This window comes from Stegodyphus dumicola, chromosome 4 (genome assembly GCF_044657685.1).
Source record: "Stegodyphus dumicola isolate Sdum_Otavi_A_Nest chromosome 4, ASM4465768v1".
Lineage (NCBI taxonomy): Eukaryota > Metazoa > Arthropoda > Arachnida > Araneae > Eresidae > Stegodyphus > Stegodyphus dumicola.
In genome coordinates, this window is record NC_140771.1 from 85527010 (window position 1) to 85549375 (window position 22366).

At 30.3% G+C, this 22366-nt stretch overlaps 2 protein-coding genes and 1 non-coding gene across 3 annotated transcripts in view; all 3 read left to right on the top strand.

Moving 5' to 3' along the window:
• LOC118199534 (thioredoxin-related transmembrane protein 1-like) overlaps positions 1–3908 on the top strand; it is a 52163-nt gene extending 48255 nt beyond the window's left edge. Inside the window, exon 6 of the mRNA XM_035371424.2 lies at positions 1902–3908. Within this exon, the coding sequence (XP_035227315.1) occupies positions 1902–2009 (108 nt within the window). The 3' untranslated portion in view covers positions 2010–3908. The remainder of the gene's footprint in view (positions 1–1901) is intronic.
• A 5426-nt stretch (positions 3909–9334) lies between these two features.
• LOC118190065 (ribosomal protein S6 kinase alpha-5-like) overlaps positions 9335–22366 on the top strand; it is a 480169-nt gene continuing 467137 nt past the window's right edge. The window contains exon 1 of the mRNA XM_085815143.1: positions 9335–9624. Coding sequence (XP_085671269.1) covers positions 9558–9624 — 67 coding nt within the window. The 5' untranslated portion in view covers positions 9335–9557. The remainder of the gene's footprint in view (positions 9625–22366) is intronic.
• Positions 14195–14267, top strand: TRNAK-CUU (transfer RNA lysine (anticodon CUU)). The gene has a single exon. It is a non-coding gene; the product is annotated as a tRNA-Lys (tRNA).

The window sequence follows — 22366 nt, forward strand, 5'->3', positions numbered from 1 at the left end:
TAATTAATTCTCATTTAATTTAGATTTCTATCTTTAAATTAATTTGTGCATATCTATTCTTAAGAAATTCCTTACATTTAGACTGTTAGCACTTTTGTACTAAATTTTTTTAAGTTGGCAGTTCATTTCTTTAATTCATTGTTTTTAGCCCAAAGGGCTATTAATTTTGTTTTGGCATTTTGCATCGAAAACTTTAAATGTTCATTTCACTTTTCAAATTGTTACCACCAAATATTATCGCCTTGTGTTATATTTAAAGAAATTAAATAATGAAGAATCTGAATAAATGTGAGTATGCTTATCGCACTGTGATAAAGCAACAGCACCTGGAGCCATCAGATTTTGAATAACATAATCCTCCATCAATATGGGCATCTGGAAGCCCTAATTTGGAATTGTTTTATTATCGATTTAATATTTTACAACAGTTTAACAAATTTTTGATTAACAAACTGAACGATTTCAAAGTGAGCAATGGCAACACTGTATGGGAGGGGGAAATTTTCTCTTCAGTGCACGAAACTGTATATCAAAAACTCTAAAGATATGCTCATTTAAAAATTACTTTGTAATATTGCTATTGAATTGAATTTTATGGTTTAAGTGTGAAGAATATCATGTTTAATAAATAAAGATAACACACAAAACGGTAAGTAATGCCCATTTGGTCGTAATATAAAATCTGAAAGCTTTCAGTCTCCCCCTTAACATTATGATTAAGGAATGCTTTTCAGTGAGATTTCTGTTCTGCATGGCAGATTTATTTCAAATTCTGATTACTTAAAAAAGCCTTGTTCTTACACTGTTAAATTTATTTGTGTTGTTATTTAGAAAAGTGTCATTACTTTGCTTTTTAAGTCATTTCTATTGCATAGTTCTTAGCAATATTATAATTAGGGGAGTGAATTTCATTTCTTTCTCTCTTTGGTATTCAGTATATGGCACGCAAGCTGCGAGTTCTTTTCTTGGATTCATTATCACCATAGAACCTGGGGGGAACTAAAAAACAAAATGCATGGGGAAGGTGAGAGGTCCTGACGCTTTTTTTTTTTTTTTTTTTTTTCCCAATTTGCCCCTTCCCTTACCCCCTTCTCATTATACCAGCATCAGGCTGCGCAGCCTTGAAAAGAAAAGCCCACATATATACAAGATTGCCAGATGCCGACTTCTATTTAAGCCTAAATAAACTGCTTTTATATAAAAATTATTTTTAATTGATACATTATTTTTAACATAAAAGTATTTTACGATATATTAAAAAATCTTTGAAGTTGCAAAAAGTAGCATAAGAAAATGATGGATGTCGCAAAATCTCAAATACTAAGAGTTTAGTTGCACAAGGTTGTCAAAAGTCTCAAATTTGCAAAAAATTGTATGATCTGGCAACATTGCCGTGACGCAGTTTATCAACTGTGGGAAAGACTCTGTATGGAATAAAGGGTATATCTTTTATTTCCTCCAATTGAGTCCATTTGAAATAAAATGTTTTTGTTCATCCTACTTCTTTTGCTTTTCTTGTTATCAAAAAAGATATTGCTTTCTGGGTGTGCCTTGTATTAATGATAGGTTCTCTAAATATATAAATTTTGTGAATAATTATTTTTTTGATAACATTCCCCTCAAGGGTTGATATTTGGATTTCTGCCCCTTCGTTTAGCAATTTTATCAGTCAATTTCTCTTTATTTGAAAAGTTATTGTACATAGGATTTTAAAGTATAAAAAACAATTTGAATGCTGAAGGCTATTGTGAACTATGTAACTTGTGAAACTTGTAACTTGTGAAATGTAATGATCTTATTGTAGTATTTATGTAAGTTAGCACTTTAATGTTTTTATAATTTTTTTAATGGATTAAGATTTTCTGTTACTTTATAGATGTTAAAAATTTCTTAATCAATAGGAAAGTGATGGAGAATATGAAGGGGAAGATGTAATTAAAGATGATACTTCAGAAGATGCAGAACTGCGAAGGAGAGAAGTAGGGCATCCTGAAAGTGCACAAGATTAGTGATAAAAATGTGACTTACTGTGTTCCATCCTGTGATTCTGAGTTGTGAAAATATGCATAAAATTGTAGCAATATTTTTATAACAGCAGCAAATAAAAAGATGATTCAAAATCTGCATCATTAAAAGTCTGTTTAAATTTATTTGTAATGCTGAATTTGTAAAAGAAATTTACTTCAAATCAGAATCAACCTGTGTAATAATACAAATAGATGAAATGTTTTCTTGTTTACTAAATGAAAAGAACTAAAATACTAAATTAAATACATCTGAAGTATTTGAAATATTTCAGTAAACTCTGTTTGTTGGCTGGCTTTGTGTGTTTTGAAAAATAAGAATAATAATAGCTGAAGAATCATGTACAGGCATGGAAGTTTTCCTTAATTTGGAAGTAATTCTCTTTTGTTAAGTACTTTGGGTATTTTTGAAATAATTCTAAAAACAATGTCATGTGAAGGGAAATTAACTATACCTATGCATTGTCTTTTTTCAGTCTATGTGTTTCGCCTGTGTCTTGCATAATTTATTAAAAGGATCATAAAATACATCAGTGAGATGTGTGACTGCCTGGATATTTCATTAAATTTCTTCTAATAAGTTTCAAAAAAATAACATTCAATATATATACAGTTTTTCTCTTTAAAATTTGTTTCTTTAATAAATTCAAGCATTTCTGAGTTAAAGCCCTTATTCATGTCATTTTTATATTATACAAACTTAGTGTGGAAATTTTGAAATTTGGGTAAGTTATTCATTTTCGTCAGTAACTATCTGTAATTCATTTATATTTCTTGATTGCCTTTAATATATATAACTGTAGTTTTAAATTTTGAGATTTAATTGAGTTTATTTTGAAAACTGAAAGCCAGTTTTACCTTGGTTACTCAATTTCACTATTTTTAAGAAGTTTGTTGTCATTTAATAACTCAGCCTGCAAATCAAAATGTATTAATAATTAATGAATTTTCAGAATTTCTAATTGTTTTCATCAGCATATGTAATTTTTTGTTCGTGGGAACATTTATTTCACTTCAGATATTTGGACACCTTGGCATCATTTGTCATGGCAGCTGTGAAACTTATAGAATAGTTTCCTTATATGCAAAGAAATGCAATTTTTAAAACTGTATAAAAAAGACAGCCTTTTAAATTGACTCTCATGCCTGGAAATAATTTCTTTAATGAAATTTAAGGTAATGGTGTGCAAGCGTGAGTGCATTTGTTAAGTGAAGTTTTAAAGTACATTTCAGATAGCTTGCTCGTCTAAAAATAATTTATAAGAATATATGCTTGTGTTATTGGTCCTAAAATGTGCTTATTGCTTTTACACTCACAGCCTCCATTTGTTGCAGAAATTAAGATCAAATGAGAACTTAATCAAAAAAAAATGGAATTGAGGTTCTTTCAACTAAGTGCATTACTTGTATTTCTGGTAATTTTTCTAAAAAGGAAATAAATTGTTAACTATATTTCATTAAGTATTGTTGAAATATCTCAAATGCAAAATTTCTTTTTTAACTCTGTTTTTTACAATATTAATATTTTTATTCTATAATATACTGCTAATATTGATTTGAAAGAACTGCTGCAGTCAATAATGTATACAAATGGTCTAACATATACAAATTTTGAGGTATTAAGAACTTAAAATTAATGTTTATCAAAAATGTATTTTGTTTCTCAGATTTACTTTGACTTTATTATGAACTTATGGGAATATGTGATTATTTGAACTGTAATTTATTACTGACAGGTAAATCAATGCCCAGTTCATTATCTCTTGTAAGAACAAATATATTAAACTTGTATAAAGCTTTCTTACTGAAGGGTTTGCAAATGAGTACGGTCATATTTTATATTTATCTTTTTTATAATTATAATAAAGTTGATCTTTATGAAAAGTTGTTTGGATGTCATTTTCTTTACACATTTTTGAAATTAAGATGATTTATTATGCTTACTGAGTTTCTTAACTATAGCTAAAGTATTTGCTTCTTCAAATAGTGGTGTCTGGTCACAGGTCCCATTAGCCCAATGATATTACTAGAAAAATGAACAAGTGAATGTACAGAGTTGGCAAATAGTTCCTTTACATGTTACTCCCATGGGCACCATTAGACATATAGATAAGCACTATTATAAATAAATAAATAAACAGTATTTTTTAAAATTTCAACATCTCTTATGGATAATGATGGTCTGATGTTAACCCTGCCATAGTCATAACATGCAGCAAATTGCACTTGATTTCCTCATAAAAGTGCAGAGTTTTTTGTCCTAAAATGATGTTATAATTTTTTGAGCTATGGTAAAGCATATGTTTGTCAGAGAACATAACGTTTTTCTGATTACGTGCATGCAGAAAGTGTACAAGCATTTAACATGCATGCACACATTTCTCCAAATCACAATCACTCAACTCACTAGGAATGGCCAAAAACATGAAACATTCAAGTCTTTCTGCATGTGATCTTACATAGTCGGTCACACAATGCCTAATTCTGCAGGCCACTTCTCTATGCAGATCATTCAATTGATTCTGCCACAGTGGCAGAAGTTTCTGGCTTTCTGCTATGTGGTGCAGTGAGAACACTTTCTGTTGCGAAGTTTTTGGCTCCCACGTAAATAATATTGGTCTTGAAGGCAGCAGTTTTTCAAGCCACATAGTGAAGTCCCTCAAAATGTCTGTCATCATCTTTATCTTCTGACATTCGTGAACCTATCCAGAAGCCACCAAACACTCCTCAACAGTGAAAGCGCTTTTATCCACCATAATTTAATTCTCTAGGCTGAATGCAGTAAATTGTGTTCTTTCTATACCAACCGAAGTGAAAGTGATATGCATAGGTCTCCTATTATCTCAGGAAATTCTAATTGCTACAGTCTGTAACTGAAGAAAAATATTGTTTATAGGAAATAATAACAGAGTCAGTCTGCTGAACACTAGTAAAAAATACACTGTTTTCGTATCATTTTTGTATTCAGAACCAATGACATGGAAATGGACTTTTCACCCACCCTATATGTAATGTTGAGTGACTTAAATAAACTGTACTTACATCTAAAGACTAAAACAAGTGACAGATGTTCAAATTTGGCAAGAAGCCTACCAGTGTGCAATTTAAACAAGCAGTCTTAGTTTGATACAGATTTTGAATAAAACATTATCAATTTTCAAGGGTAATCAGAAACATGACTCTCTTCTTCAGGAACAAAAAGTGTTTTGTTAAGAATAGGATGAAGCATAATGATTTGATATGAGAAACAACGGGTGAAGCAAAGCAACATGTTTACCTTTCATTCTTTGCAAAGAGATTTTTGCTTATGAAGAAGCTGGACCAGTGTCTGATTGGCCTTAAAATTGATAAACGTTTTATCGAAATATATTCCAAAGATTACTTTTTACGTAATTTTAAATAAATCATTTTTACAAAGTAACCAAAAAAGTTCTTGCCATTTTTGATATGGCATTGGAAAAGCAAACGCCCAAACGTAAAAATAGTTGCCAAATCTGGAGATGAAATGGTTAGGATGGGAGTCCAAACATTCATCAAGAGTATGAAAGTGCGTTGCATTGGTACTTTAAACATAACTCACACAGCAACTGATTGAAATGGACGCGTCAAAGGCATTTATTCGGAGTTGTTTGCTGTATGATTTTTAAAGGGGCTTATCAGCAGTAGAATGAAGTCACCGAATTTGTGAGGCCTTTGGGAATGATGCCGTTAACAAACGAACTGTTAAGCAATGGTTTTAGAAGTTCAAGTCGGAATATGTCTCTTAGTGATGCGCCACGCAGAGGTCGTTCAGGTCGGGGTATGTCTCTTAGTGATGCACCATGCTCATTGTCACAAGCACTGGACAATGAGGCCTTGAGAGTAGCCATACAGAGTGACAGTAGCCAAACATGTGGTGAGCTTACTGCACACTTCCAGGTATCTGATGATATGATCAGACTCCATTTGCACCTCATAGGAAAGGCATACAAGCTGAGCAGGTGCGTATCCCACTCACTATTCGATGCAAACAAGCAACAGCATGTCTCTGCCTGTTTGTCATTGCTTACCTGCCACTGCAGTGCATCCATATTTGATCGAGTACTCAACAGCAATGAAAAGTGGGTCCAGTATGACACACCTAGGTGTTGCAGACATTGGTTGTCACCACGGGACCCTGTGCCTCACACTGAAAGACCATCTCTTAACCCACGCAAGATCATGCTCTGTATCTGGTTGACTAGTCGCCGAGTGGTGCATTATGAACTCCTGCCATTGGGCCAAACCATCAGGGAAGGCATGTAATCACAGCAGTTGGAATATGTGCACCAGGTACTAATGCGTAAAGAGTCAGGTCAATCGTAAGGGTGTACTCCTCCTCCATGACTATGCAAGGCCGCATGTGGCTCGGGAGGCCAGGGACACCATCCAGCGACTGGTCTGGGAGACACTACCACATCCGCCAAGTCCCCAGACCTCATGCCAACAGACTACCAACTTTTCCATTCTCTGTACAACCATCTTTGTGCGAAATCCTTCAACAACCGACCAGATCTCGTAAAGGCCCTCACAGACTTCTTTGTGTCCAAGACTTGCGAGTTTTACTACGATGGCATTGCACAGCTAACCACTCATTGGCAAAAGGCATTGAATGCTGATGGTGATTACTTTGAGGATTAACAGTGATTATTATTTGTTTTATTCCTTTTTATTTCTGACTGTCCAAAACGGCAAGAACTTTTTTGGTCACCTTGTAAAAAATAGCAGTATTTGAAACTGAAAACTTGTTTGGATATTGTACTCAATTAAGAGTGTAATGTTAGAACTCTGGCTGTATTTAATGCACATAATTTATATTATGTAAACAGGAAAAAAGGAAAATACAATACTGAATGTTATTTTCTTATCAGATTTTTAAAATTTTAGAAAACACAAATTGCTATTTTCAGTTGGTATTCAGTTAAATGTATTTACAAATCTACTACATAACATAAAGTTTGTTGAAATAAACTTTTATATGGTTGTAAATACTTAATCAGTGTTTCACAAAAATTTTTTGTGCCATATCTCTCTTGGAGAATGTATCTTAAGATACTGTTTTTTTCTTAAGAGGCATACGAAAGGCTACTCGGGATAAAATTTCAGGGGAGGATCTTGAATATACAGCAGTAACTCAGCAGACATCTTTTTTGGATGTCAAAACTTTTGTATATAATATGACTAGAACTCGGTGAGTAGCAACTGCATGTTCTTCACTTTTTCTCCTCTTTCGAGACAATGCTATGATTGCCCATGAGCGTCAGTTCACTTGTTACATATTTAGTAAATAACATACACTACAACCTTGAATTTTCAAGTAGTTTTGTGTTATACATATTTTGTAAATTCATTAACTATGAGTTTTAGGAAAGTTGATGAGAAAAGTAAAGCACTGAAGAAAATGGTTAGAATAACCATGGAGGTAAAAAAAGAGATTGTTGAAACTTATGAAGATTGCATGCATATCTGGAAATTGGCTATTATCATATGCCAAGTACAATGGTGTCTGCAAATGTGAAAAGCAAAGACGATATTAAATCAGCTTATGTTCCGAAGGGGGTGAACTCGATCACCAAGCAAAGATATTGATATATCTTTGCTTGGATATATCAATATTATATAGATATTTGATATATCTTTGCTTGGATATATAAGCCTGTTAAAAATTGCTTTTGATCTGGATATGCACTATGTATATTTTACCCACTGCATTTGGATTTTAGTATCAGACAGTGTTATAACTGGGGGATTTTTTATAAGAAGAGATTATTTTCTCTCTATATTTTATTGGAAAGTTCATTTTGTATACTTCCATATGGAGCTTGATCACTATGTATATATTCTGAGACACATTTGACTAAATATATTTAATGGCAATTTGCTGTTCCAAATGTGTACTTTACAATAGATATGTTTAAAGACAGAACTTGAACGAATTTGCATTACAGTATTTTGGAAATATTTTCTACATGTCATCAATAAGAATAACAAATGTTATCGTGAAAATATTTTATTTTCTACACTTATCTGCACTTATCTGCACAAATATTTTCATGCAATAAATTCAATGATAATATAAATATTTTTTACATTTATTTCAAATGCAGTACTGGAAATCTATCTTAGTAGTCATTGCCTATTATAAGTTTATATACTTATATTATGTAGCAAATAAATTTTGAAAGCCTAACTACCAATTTTTAGGGGTCATTGAATCTCAAATTAGAAGACTATGGTTTTTGTGTGTACAAGAATAAAAACTTCAGTATGCTCACTCTAGAGCTTTTCATATTAGTGATGGAACTATCTGCTATTGATGATTATCTTTTATATTTATGTACTATTTGTTGTAGCAGTATAATTTTCTTAACATTTTTAAAATATTCTAAGTTATTGACACTTATAATTAAATATTTAAAAAAAATTCATATAAATGACTAGAATTCTAAGATGGAAGATGGTATTAAAACAGATTTAAGAAGAAAGGTGGAGATATAACATCCTTAAAATTACTTTGAGTTGGACATTATTTTTGTTGCTTATCAATGATTTCCAGAAATTTGTTTCACATTTTACTACAATGGCTAATATTTGTATTTAGCAATGACTCATTTTTTACCACAGTTAATGCATTATCTGCTAGTGCTTTACTGAAATACTAATTTGATTTCATTGAATATGTTATGAAAATTTTTACTGCTGAAGAAGAGGGACCTGTGTCTGATTGATTGAATAATTTATATAATAATTTTCATAACTAACGACCTGGAATTTTTTCATGTCAGGATGACCCTTTTTTTTTTTTTAACAATACTCGTTAGCATTTGCATAGAAGCTATTAAAAGCTTCAATAAATTGCTACATGTATATGAAAAAAAAGGAAAATTTAAAGTGCATGAGTTAATTACCTTATTTATATGTAGCAAATAATTTTTGATGTTTATGGTAGCCAAAGGCAGTTAAGCGCCTTAAAACTAGATCATATATTAAGTACCGTTATATTTAAAAGCTCTTACGTATCCTGCATTTTATCTATTTATGTTCTTACGTATCATTTCTTATTTAAAAGTTGTACAGAGTATTAATTGCAAATCATATATGTTCAAGAAATTCAAATAACGCATTTTAATTTACATTCTAATTTCTATGGCACTTACCCATATCGTAAATTTTTCATTGCCAGTAGCAATTCATTTCAAGGCCAGAAGGAAAAATGGGGAAAATTGGGCTGTCAACTGAAAGTTGTCTGACTGAGTGGGGAAAAAGTTTTCTGAGCAGTTGTTGACATTGTAACTGTGCAAGAGAGATTTCGCAACGCATAGGGCTAAAGTGATTGATTCTGATACAAATGCAAATAAATGCGAACTGACTCGTAACTGCAAGCATGAAAGCCTGTAACTTACTGGTTAAAAAATTCTTAAACTTTATCCTATAATAGAATGCATTTGTTTACTTTGTAAATTTACTGCGTTGCTGATCGTTTCTATATCTGTTTTGCTCAACCACCTGGCTCTTATGGCATCGAAATCGGCTAGTTTAAGAAACCGAAACGAACGAACGGTGACCCATGTGCTCAAGAATGGTAAGTATTTATCATAAACTACCGTTCATATACGAGACAAATTTTAGAAAGCTGTTTATAGCATTTTTTGACCTTGTTTAGGTCATCTGCGGGTAATAGCGTAAATTTTGTTGCTGATGGCGGGATAGTTTCATTCTTTTAGTAGATGTTTCTTTTAGCGGATGTGTCAGCCGTAAATAAAGTGAATCATCCCATATGCATCTTGTTTATAATCTACAGTCAATTTATTCAGCTCACAAACACATGACTCGCCCCCAAAAATTCCGAAAATAATTATGTTAATCAAACAGCTGAATTGATTGCTGTAACTTCTGCGCGCAGTAAGACTACATTATTTTTTAATAATTTAAGTACAGAACTGGATGAAGAATGTGTACTTTTCTGCTTGCTTTTTTCTTTTTTTTTTTTTTTTTTTTTTTTTAATACAGGCGTAGAGGTTTATAAATTATCGAATACTGAATATAGTTCTTAATAGAGTTTTGAGTATAACTCTTAATATTAGCGCGATATATTTTCCGGTATTAACGGTCAGGAAGTAAATTATAACATTTGGCATAATTTTGCTAACATTCATTAAAAACACTGGTATGACTACGGTATTTGGCATTTCATTAATGAACGCGCAAATAGCTTTTACTCTAGCCCCAAATTTTTATTTATTGTCTTTTGTGAGAATGTTTTTAAATGGGTACTAATAGCCTTGAAAATTCCCTCGATGTATTTCATTATATTAAATTATAAATATGCCACCAAAAACTTCTTTTTAAGTTTAAAAATTTATTAAATGAATGCATAGTTAAACTTTTAAAGCTAATTCTTCACCATCTTTTATTACCTAATTTTTTATTAGAAAAATCATGCATCTCCTTCAGAATACTTCCTCTGAGCATAAATATACTATACTACTCAAGTTTTTCACGTAAATAAATTGTTGTTTTAAGCAGTGGTTATGAATGCCTACTGATCTTTTTCTTCTTTAAAATCAGCCACTTAGCATATTTCTTTTTTTTAACTATTTTAATCACTCTTTTAAATATCTAACAAAGATAAGTATTTCATTCTTTAAGTATTGGTAAATAAAGATTATATGAGTTAGATATTTATTAAATGTTAAATAAACCTGATATTTATGTGTAATATAATTTTAATTAAATGGTCTGAATACAGAAAATTGGTACAATATTTTGCAAAATTTGTAACTAAAAGCAGGATAATAAAGTCTATAATATGCTATGAAGGACTTTTCCCCTAATGATTACAGATAATCATTAAAATATTTTCTAATTTTAAATAAGGCATTAATTTTTAATTAATTAAGAATGTAGAAGATTGGATGAATGAAAGTCCTACATAAGGATACTGCATGCCAAGTGTTTGAAGGGTGTATAGAAATAAAAATCAAAGGACAGCATGATTATGTCACTGCAGTTTCAGTATTTCACATTATTTTGCAAAGAATGTGAAAAATATTGTAGATTTTAAAAAATTAACATGGTTGAAAACAAATTATAATAATTATGAATATTAATTTGTACACAAATACATGAAATGAATCTTTATTGTTTATTTTTTGTTAAAATATATCCTTATAAAATAAAAGTAACTGTAGAAAAATGTTTTAAATGGATTTACTCATTCAGATGGACTAGACAATTTGTATTTATTTTTCATATCTGTACATTGTGATGCCAATTTTTATTAAAACTATCAGATTTCATTTGCTAGTTTAGAAAAACCAAAGAGGAGTTTAAAATTATGAATTTCTGATACATTTTAAATACTCTCATGACTTTCTTTTTCAGTGGTTTTACACAAAAGAAACTGATATTTAGTAAGATATATTTATAAATACTTATTAATACTTTATAAATGTGTATTTAAAATGCAATATCATATTTGTATGTAATTAGGATAAATCTTTCCTGGAACTTATAAATACTTATTAATACTTTATAAATGCTTATTTAAAAAGCAATATCATATTTGTATGTAATTAGGATAAATCTTTCCTGGCAATCAGTTATTCAAAATGAATACTGATTTATTATGACAATAAAATAATAAGGAATTTTTTACATCAATGTAAAGGCAATTTTTTTTTTTTTTTTTTTTTTTTTTTTTTTGGAAACCCTTCTTTTATGCTCTGAATGCATTGTCACTTTAATCAGATAATCATAGTTCTGCTGAGAAATTCTAATTTATAAGATTTCTAAAGAAGTATTTTAAATAATTAAAATAATTTCATTAAAGACTTAGTTTTCAACTTTTGATTATTAAATTGGGATACATAGTTTATTGTTTGATTTTGTTTCATAATGTTATGCTTGTTATGAATTTATCTTTTAGACAATGAATATAATTATGCAAAATTTGTGTTAGTCAATTTTGGAAAATGTATTTTTATCTATATGTAGTCTATAGAGCAACAGTCTTTTAACTGTAAAATCAATAAAGCAGATTTTAATTTCTTTTATTCTATCAGCATTTAATTTTATTAAGTTGTTATTTATGTGTACAAGAATAAAAATTAATAACTATTAATCTATATAATTAGGTACCTATAAACTAAAAAAAATGATACTTAAATTTTTGATTCAGTCAAATTCTGCATTGTGAATGTTTTTAAATAAAATATCACAGAACGTAAAGTAAATATATTTTATTTAGTTTTGATTCGATTAAATTCTACGGTACGAATATTTTTAAATAGCAAGCAAAAAATGTCCTTCATCTTGTGTGAAATTATTTATAATGGTAAAGCATGAAGTTCTAGCTAACTGTCACTGATGATGGTAATAAAAATTGATTATTTAAGGAAAATTCTTTTTTTTTTTTTTTTTTTTTTTTTTCTTTGGATTATAATCATGATTATATATTTATGACCAACAATTTTCCTCATCTTTGAATAACATTTTAGTTTGCTATATAAAGATTTTTGTTAGTACAGGATTTACGCTTACTTGGAAACTCAGGAAAAATAACAGAGCCAGTGCAGAATGTGCAAGAATATAAGAAATAACTTTTATTTAAATTTTGGAATTTACCAACATTTTCTTAACATTTTGCTGTTTAATTTATAAAGCACATTAAAAAATTAAATCTAATAAATTTATGTAAGATAAAAAATATGAACTCAAAATTACTAACTTAAAAAGACATTTTTTGTCAACATTATGCGTAATCAGAATTTAAAATAAAATGAATTTTGAGTAAGGCAGGAAACTGTTATAATAGTATTTAAAAATTTTAGAATCATGAAGTTTCTCAGAAAAGTTGAAAAGTCATAATTTTAAGGGAGACAATTTCCTTTATATATTTATATGCATATAAATATTGCCATAAACCTGTATGTAAAGTTTATATTCTTTTTTATGCAAAGCTGAATATTATTTTAGCTTTTTATTTATATTTGATGTCCTTGCTTAATCTGTACTATGTTGGCATCTTTTATCTGCAAGTTCTGAAATTCTTATATAGTGCACCTTTCTTTTGAAATTGACTTTTCAAAATGCCATAGGAATATGGAATAAGAATAGTGAACAAATACTGTTATTATGTGTTCTTGGTCGTATTTAAGATTATAATGCATGTAAATTACAGTAAAAAATCATGAATAAAAAAACTTACAATTTGTTATTTTCTTGGGTACTTAATTATTTTCCCCCCTATCTTCAGTAAATGAATGCTTAGATAATCCACCATTCCATATATGTACCTTATTTAAAGTTAAGACAATGCTAGTTGTTTTCTTTGGTTCTAAAATATAGTAGGGTCTTATAATCCTGTATTTGTATAAATGAAATTGTAGGATGAGAGGAAGAAGTAAAATTATTAAATTATATTGTATAATTACACTGTTTAAAAATTAAATAATATGGGTACTTATCAGATATATAAGCTGGATATATACCGTTAATAACAATAGACAAGTGTAGCTAAGCGATTTTAGTTTAAACCTGTATCCCCCCATACTTCTCATTGGTTATGTGTGACAATAAATAAGCAATAATGTAGAACTTTTTTTTTTCTTGTATATAATTAGGTAGTTAACATTCTAATCAGAATCATGCTGTCATCTGATATTCACCTACATTTCTGTTTCTTAAAACTGATCTTAAAATATATGAAGGATCTGATTCGAGTGCATGTTATTTTCGAATATGTATTAATAGTTAGTTATTAAAACATGTAACTTTGAATCATTAATAATTTCTGTAGTGCATGCATAATGTATTGACTGACTTACTTGTGTTAATTGTAATAACGGGAAGATGATGCTGTAGATCCATTTTTCATTAGCGTTCGTATTTCTTACGCATTCTAAATACAGCCTACATTGAAATTGTTTGTATTTTCGTCGATAGATGACGCCACTTGTGCATACTTATGCTTGAAAAGTTTCGTTTACGTTTAGCAATCTTAAATCATCAGTTATGCTACGAAAACTCTTAAGTCAGAAGTTTTAAAAAAATTATTCAGGATATTAATAAGCAAAATCATCTTAGATAAAGGAGGGAAGAAAAGAGAACTTTCCTTCAATGCAGTAGCGATGTTACCATTTGTGAGCGACGCCCGGCTAGCTCAGTCGGTAGAGCACGAGACTCTTAATCTCGGGGTCGTGGGTTCGAGCCCCACGTTGGGCGGAAGTTTTTTTTTTTTTTTTTGAAGAGGAAATGTGCAGGTGTATGTGTTCAACAATTCAGAATGCTGTCTTTGTTATTAAATTGTGGAGTGAAAATCATTTCAAATGCTTCAGAACGAACGTTGAGGTACGCTGGAAAGTGTTTGATTTTTAGAATCGTAAAAAACTTTTTTAACATTACTCAAGGATTACTGGCATTATCCTTCCAGACAGATTAATGGGATTAGCATGCAAATTAATTTCCAATGTTGCCGAAATTTAATTGTATGAAAATTCATCTTTGAATATTTGTTGATTTTCAGTCAATTTCCAATAAGCAAAGTTATGTTGGAAAGCATTTATGTTACAAAATAGTAAATATAATTCAATATTCATAAGTGGATCTCACAGACCCTTAATTATATTGTAATGCAACAATAAGCTGAAACATATTTTTATTTATTATTATCTTAGCATTATTATATTTACTTTTATCATGGAATCTTATTATCAATATGTTGAGGCAGCCGGCAATAAAATGCTTTTATCTTCCATGCGCTAGCGTGTTGCCATTCACTAAAGCTGAAGATACATTCAAATTTAATCTGGAATGATAATGAGTAATAAACTGAGCGATTTAAAAGTAATAAACACTGCCTTTAAGAATAATTTTTGTATTTTTCTAATGTGATTGATTTAAATAGGCATGCATTAAGATACGCAATTGCAAATATTTAGTATTTTTAAGAAATTACACTAGCTACACTCATTAAAATCTTTATTTACTTTTTTTTAATTTATGATAATTATTTTAGGAGGCTGGCTGCGCGAACACCTAGGATTTAAAGAAATAATATAACGAATAAAAAATATTTATGGCAATCTCTCGGAGATTCTGAAGATAGACTATTTTCAGATATCTTGTAATTTTGCTGGTGAATTGAATTTTATGTGGTGTAAATGCAAAGAACGGGATATTTAATAAATAAAGTTGGCACTTAAAAAGATGAACTGAGAAAAGACTGGAAAAAAGTATATAAATGTATGCAAACACTTCTTAATTATCTTATTCTTCAATTATTAACATATGCTGCTAAACCTGAGCGATAGCATAAAAAACCTTAACAACTTTTGGGCGACCGTTAAAATAGGATTTTTTTTTTTTTTTTTTTTTTCCTTCCCGTCCAGCCCAAAGGGGCAATTTGCCCTGAAGGACTGTTAATTTCGATTTGGCATTTTGCTTTGGTTCACTGCAAATGTCGGTTCACTTTAAAAATTGTTGGCATCAAATATTGGAGGCCCTATATTATGCTTAAAAAAAATTAAATAATGAAGAATCTGCATAAGTGTATGTATGCTTCTCTCATTGTGATAAAACAACGGTACCTAGAGCCATCAAATTTTGAATAACACATGTTTCCACTCGAATATGGACATCTGGAAGCCCAAATTTGGACATTTTTTATTATCTATTTCATGTTTTGTAAACCTTTATAAGGTATTTCTCCCGCCTTCGTGGTGTAGTGGTCAGCACGCACGGTCGACGTGTATTCGAGAGATTCATGGTTCGAGTCCTGGCGAAGTCATTACTCATTTTTCATCTCTCCTGCTTCGAAATAACCTAATTTCTCTACAGTAACGCCCGAACTAAAAAAGGTGGTCGATGATGATTCTTTATCACCAGCATTTGATGATCCCACTCGCTCTTTAAAAGGAGGAGTATATAAGGTATTTTCTCCCTCCTTTCTGCATGCCTTTGTGATGTAACAGTAGCACATTCGAGAGGTTTAGATTCGACTCCCAGCGAGGGCATTGCTCATTTTTCATCTCGCCTGCTTCGAAATAACCTACTGTCTCTACAACTTTAACGAACTTTTGATTAACAAGCTCAACGATTTAAAAGCGAGCAATGGCAACACCGTACCAAAAAGAAAAAGAAAAAATTCCGAAATGTTTCAGATTTTAAATTACGTTCAAAGGGGCGTTTTTTTTAAAAAAAAAAAAACATTTTATGTGTTACATTCATTTTAAATATCACGTTTTTCGCACTTAAACCATAAAATTCAGTTCAACAGTAATATCGCAAAATAGTTTTAAAATGAGCATATCTTTAGCATTTCCTGTACAGAGACTCACGCGCTGGAGATAAATTTTTTTTTTTTTTTTTTTTTTTTTTTTTTTTTTTTTTGGTACAACGTTGCCATTGCTCGCTTTGAAATCCTTGAGTTTGTTAATCAAAAATTCGTTAAAGTTTAATAAAATATGAAATCGGTAATAAAACAAATTCCAAAATTTGTGCTTCCACATGCCCATATTCGTAGGAGGATTACGTCATTCAAAATTCGATGGCTCTATATACTGTTGTTTTATCACAGTGCGAGAAATATACATACATTTATGCCTAACGAGGCCACCATTTGTTTACTTTTGAAACTGTTAGTAGAATAGTGAATTTAAGTCAGTTTATGCACCAACTTCAGTGTGTTTTTGAAAAGTGGTACCAAAAGTTATTTTTCAGTTTTGTTCACCGAAAACTATGTCTTCCTGCCTGGTGGCCGAATTGCGTGTTTTTGCTTAGAATTTCTTAGTCGTAAAAATTGTTTTCATAACTGTTTTCAACTCTGTTTGGTGTTTCGGTTTTACATTTTTTAATGAAGATGTTTTGGAATTATATTTACTTTTGTCTTGCCGTGAAGTAAGAACCGAAATAATAAAACGAGAAATGTATCTGTAATGGAATTCTAGAAAATAAGTTTAAATGATATGCTGCCTAAAATGTGCATAATTTAATTAGCCGTACAAGGAAGTCATGCGGTGTCCAAATCAGATTTTTTTTTATTAAAAATACAAACAACTCTCGCTGTATCATAAAGTATTACATGGAGTAAGCTTGCTGACACAATACAAAAAAACAAACAGTAAATGAAAAATTAAAAAAAAAAAAAAATTAGGAAGAGTTACAATAATTTACAACTAATTATAAAAGTAGTCAAAGACACTTTTCTGGGAAATAAACTGATGAAAATCTGGAGGCCAGTTAATACTTTTAAATGTCAGTTTCCATATCTATCAAATTTGAAACGCAGAAGTAGCCCATGTTCAACATTTTCCTCGCCCCCAACGCTGCAATCACAAAAAGTCTTTGAACTCAAATTAAATCTGCTCAGATAACTTTTAAAGTTTTCATGACCAGTAAGGCTTCGTCTCTTGGCGACGAATACAGACTTATATTTAACAGAATTTAACAGAAATTTCTTACCAACGCATAAACTTATTCATAAAGTTATCCATATTTTATATAATAACGTATAAACTTTTAAACAATATTCATAGTCCAAAAGGAAAGTGTTAAGTAATGCTTGGATTAATAATTACTGATTTGTTATTCAGATAAGACCGGATATGCGGGAAATTATTTACTTGCGTTGAATTATTAAAACGCATATGCGGAAATAGACTGTGTTTCTTCAATCGTGTATTTTTAAGAATTACTTTAAATTAATTCTGTAGGTTTGCTTCTGTAATCTGCAATAATCAAGTAACTTAATTTTAATTCAAATCTATTTCCTTATATATTTTTGTTTGATATTTCATCCACCTAAATTTAGTTTCGTATATATTTTTGTTTGATATTTCATCCCCTAAATTTATTTCATTATATATTTTTATTTGATATTTCATCCCATATTTACTACTATCATAAAAAATCCTCTTTTTAAAGTTATTTTGTTTCAATTAGAGTTCGCAATACAGAAATTTACACTAGCAGCTTCACGGTGCGAAAGATTTTAAACGCTATTGCAAAATATTAAAAAACAATTAGAGTTGAGAAAATAAAATACGGTACTTCTAAATATAATTATGTACATGATGAGAAAAATTAATTGTAGAAACGGAGATGCAAAATATATTATATATATATCTTGTTATTTAACAAATAACTATATTAATTATTGAAGTGGCAGCTTCATATTTGTATGATGTAACCGTTGCTCAGCAACGTAAGAAATTGTTTAAAATTGTTATTCTGAAGTATTACCAGCTATTAGCTGTATGAAATTTCTGCTTTCTATTCAAATTATCTATCTCTGTAAAATAAAAATAAAATTTGGTTAAAATGCGGTTTAGCCCACTGCTTGGCGATTGTTTTTCAATGGGCAATAAACGCGCCAACATGGCTAACCCGATGTTTTGAAGCTGTGTTGTTATTCTGTTGCCACTAAATGTTATCGCCCTGTGTTATATTTAAAGAAATTAAATATTGAAAAATCTGCATAAATGTTTCTCGCATTGTGATAAAACAACGGTACCTAGAGCCATCAAATTTTGAAAAACATACGTTTCCAACCTAATATGGACATCTGGAAGCCCAAACTTGGAATTTTTTTTATTATCTGATTGATATTTTGTAAAACTTGAACAAATTTTTTATTAGCAAACTCAAAGATTTCAAAGCGAGAACGGCAACACAGTACGGAAAAAAAAAAAAAAAAAAAAAAAAAACATTACGTGCAGAGCGCAAAACTGTGTATCAGAAGTTCTAAAGATATGCTCATTTTAAAATTACTTTGCGATATTGCTGTTGAACTGAATTTTATGGTTTAAGTGTAAAGAACATTATATTTGATAAAGAAAGGTAACACACAAAACGTTAAAAAAACGCCCCTTTGTGCGTAATGTAAAATCTAAAAGCTTTCTTTTATTTTTTTATTTTTACTTGTTAATTCTGTTGCGGTTTGAATGTTCTTATGTGGTGGTTCTTTTTTTAATCGAGTGCTTTTCCCCCTGTGTGTTTTAGTCTTTTTTCTGCATATATTACGGAAACGCCGTATAAAACGTTACTAAATTTATTTAAAGATGAGGGGGGATCCAAAAGGGTTTACCCCTGAGATAAATTAATATATAAAACCCCTCAGACTTTACATTTTTCTTGAAAAGGGTAAGCGAAAAAATTTTTCTTGTATGGTTGGTTCGTTTTAAAGTTGCTTATTTTTAATATTTTGTATTTCTTTTTGGCTCAATCCTAGAAGATTGGAAAAGCTGACGTTGTGCAATTCTCTGATGTTTTTTTAATGAAAATAGATCGATATGTACACTGCTCAAAAAAAAAAAAAAAAAAAAAAAAAAAAAAAGGGACAGTCCTATATCTCCCGATCTACTGGGCCGATTGACAAAATTCAAATTGCGTTCTTCATGTCTCGAAAGCGCGACTTAGGATATGTATTAGATTTATATATAGCACTATTCTAACATAGGTATTTTGACACAAAATCGGACTTTTTATGAAATAACATACCAATTTTTTTACATATTTCGATTCTACGACTCAAATTACGCATAAATATGAAATTTTGTAAAATTTGGAGCGAAATTTACGGAGAAATTCAAAAATTTATGTTGGCACTTTTTTGTCAGTTTGCGCCAAGAATAGTCCACTTGGCGAACTTCTTAATATATGGCAACCTAGTTTCCTTTCCCGTGAGAGGAAAAAAAGTCACCATCGTTCCTTTTTTCCAAATAATATTCTTTATATTATATTTTTAATTATAACTTATTATATTAAGTAATTTTTTCTTTTTCTAATTTCATTTTAATTTTTTAAGTTGGATGGTTTTTTCGAATAACTGTTTTAAAAATTTCTACTTACCTATTCGAACTGCGTAAATAAAGGTGCAGCGTTTATTTATTTATTTATTTATTTATTTTTTCAAATAGTTTTCTTTATATATATTTTTGTCATAGTTATTATTTTAGGTAATTTTTAAATTCTTAACTTTTATTTTAATTGTTTGTGTTGCATTGTCTCTTCAGATAATTGTTTTAAAATTTTCTATTTATTCCTTCGAATTGAGCATTTTAAATATATTTATTAATGTAAATTTTCCAGAATTTGATTTTATTTATTTGAATTGCGTTTCTTTCGGAGGAATACTTTGTAACCCAGACTACGATGCGTTTGAAAACTGCATATATTAAAAGAGAAAATACAGTAAAGCACAGTTAACACGCCTTTCAATGTTCCGTTCAGAAAAGATATATATAAATCAGAGAGACATTTAACTTAGGATTGCGACATTTTAACTTAGGATGACTTTCATACACTGCTTTAAACAGTTTTATCATTGTGCCTATTGCTTTACACAATTTTATCCTACATTTGGCTTCTTAAATGTTATTCATATTTTAGTCAAATATTTTATTTTTGAAATCGTAAGAATCAAATATCATAAGATTAAAAAATTTTTAATTAAAAAAAAAAAAATACAAATACTAAATTTTACCGTAAAATTTATTTTTTCTTCAGGCATTCTACTTTATTATTGCTCTTTTTCTTTAGGCATTCCGCAAGTATATTAAAAAGCATCAAAATTTTCGAAATACTTGATATTTCTGACAATCATTTTAAATAAAGTTATCGCCTTCCATTTCATAAAGGCCCACAAACGGCCGAGCAGTAAATTCGCTGAACACTGATAGTTCACTCCGGGGTTCGAATCCCGGTACACGGGCTGGTTGCATGGGCGTTTTCGTGGATTTTCTCATGTGTACCGTGTATGCCAGCTGGTTTCCCTTAGAAAGTTCTTCACAAAGGCATCCTTCCTTTTAGGCAGATAGCCCTGCTTTGACGTAACTTAATAATTCAATTCAATCCATTTCATCAATATTTGGTCAGAGCCTTTATCAGTCATTAGAGGCTAAACATTTTGAAGGTGTGAGATGAAAGGAAAGACTGGTTTCATCAAGAGGTTTTGGTTTATTTAATTATGAAAAAGCACACTAGGGCTATCTGCCTAAGAGGAGGGATGCCTTCGTGGAGGACTTTTTAAGAGAAACTGGCTCGCATACACGTTACACATGGGGAAAACCACGAAAATGCCCATGCAGCCAGCCCGTTCGCTGGATTCGGACCTCGGACAGAACTACCAGCGTTCAGCGACTTTATCGCTCGGCCGCTGTTTCATCAGGAGGGAAAAAAAAAAAAAAAAAACATCTTTAGGTGACATCCACATACATCACTGGATAAACTCCTGAATCTTCAAATAATTCGAATGAGAAAATCATGGGATTCTCCATTTATGATACGATATGATGTTCTATAACGTAATTTAAATTTATACTACCATATAGTCTAAAAACCAGTCGCTCTTCACTTTAATCTGCAATGATATCGTTTTTGTCTTTTCTGTTAACCACAAGCTCAATTGATGGTATTTGCTGGTGTACACGTCCAAGTGTTTTCTCTTTGAACACCTAAATTCTTTGAAGTATCCTGAAAGTATATTCAAAAGCGTCCAACTTTTTTAAACATCTTGGTATGTCTGACAGCCAAATTTCCCTGCAAATTTTTGCTTACTTTTCTCCCTAATTTTCTTCTTTCTTCTACAGTTATTTTCAGTGCACACAGAAGAAAATTAAGATTTTTCGATAGCTAGACTTCCATAAATTTTGTATTCCTGTCAATTTTTTAAAATATCAATTACATGAATTGCGTTTCAGCTGAAGACAGCTTTTCATTTTCTAGTCATTTTAACTATAAAGTTTAAAGCGAAGTCCAAAGAATAAATATTTTAATTAAAAGATTTTTGCTAAATGACAAAGAAATAAAACAGTCCAGCAGGGTTTATTCTCTACCACCGAGTAACCCGATTCTTATATCGGCTGAAACAATCTAAATCATATTAAAGATCATGTTTTTTTATACAATCTATAACGCGAGAGAAATATTAGCTTCTTAAAACATTCTTTCTAAGAGGATTAATATAAAAGATTACATTTATATATAAATTTTTAAAGCTGGGACTTGAACCAAACTGTCAAACTTTTAAAGTTTAATTTACATGGTGATTATAATTAAAGTTCCAATTTGAAATGGTCATAAAAGGAAAACTACTGGACCAAATGTTATCAAACTTGGGAATCGTGTAAAGGAGGTTATGGGAATTTATTTTCCGCGGAAAAAAAAAAAAAAAAAAATTCAAAAACTCACCACCAGGGGAAAAATGGCGCTGTATACAAGATTGTTAAATGAAATAAGACACGAAAACATCTGTTTAAAATGTGTTTAATATTTTCCGAAATGTGTTACAAAGCATGTTCAATGTAGCGTCCAGCATTTTCCGA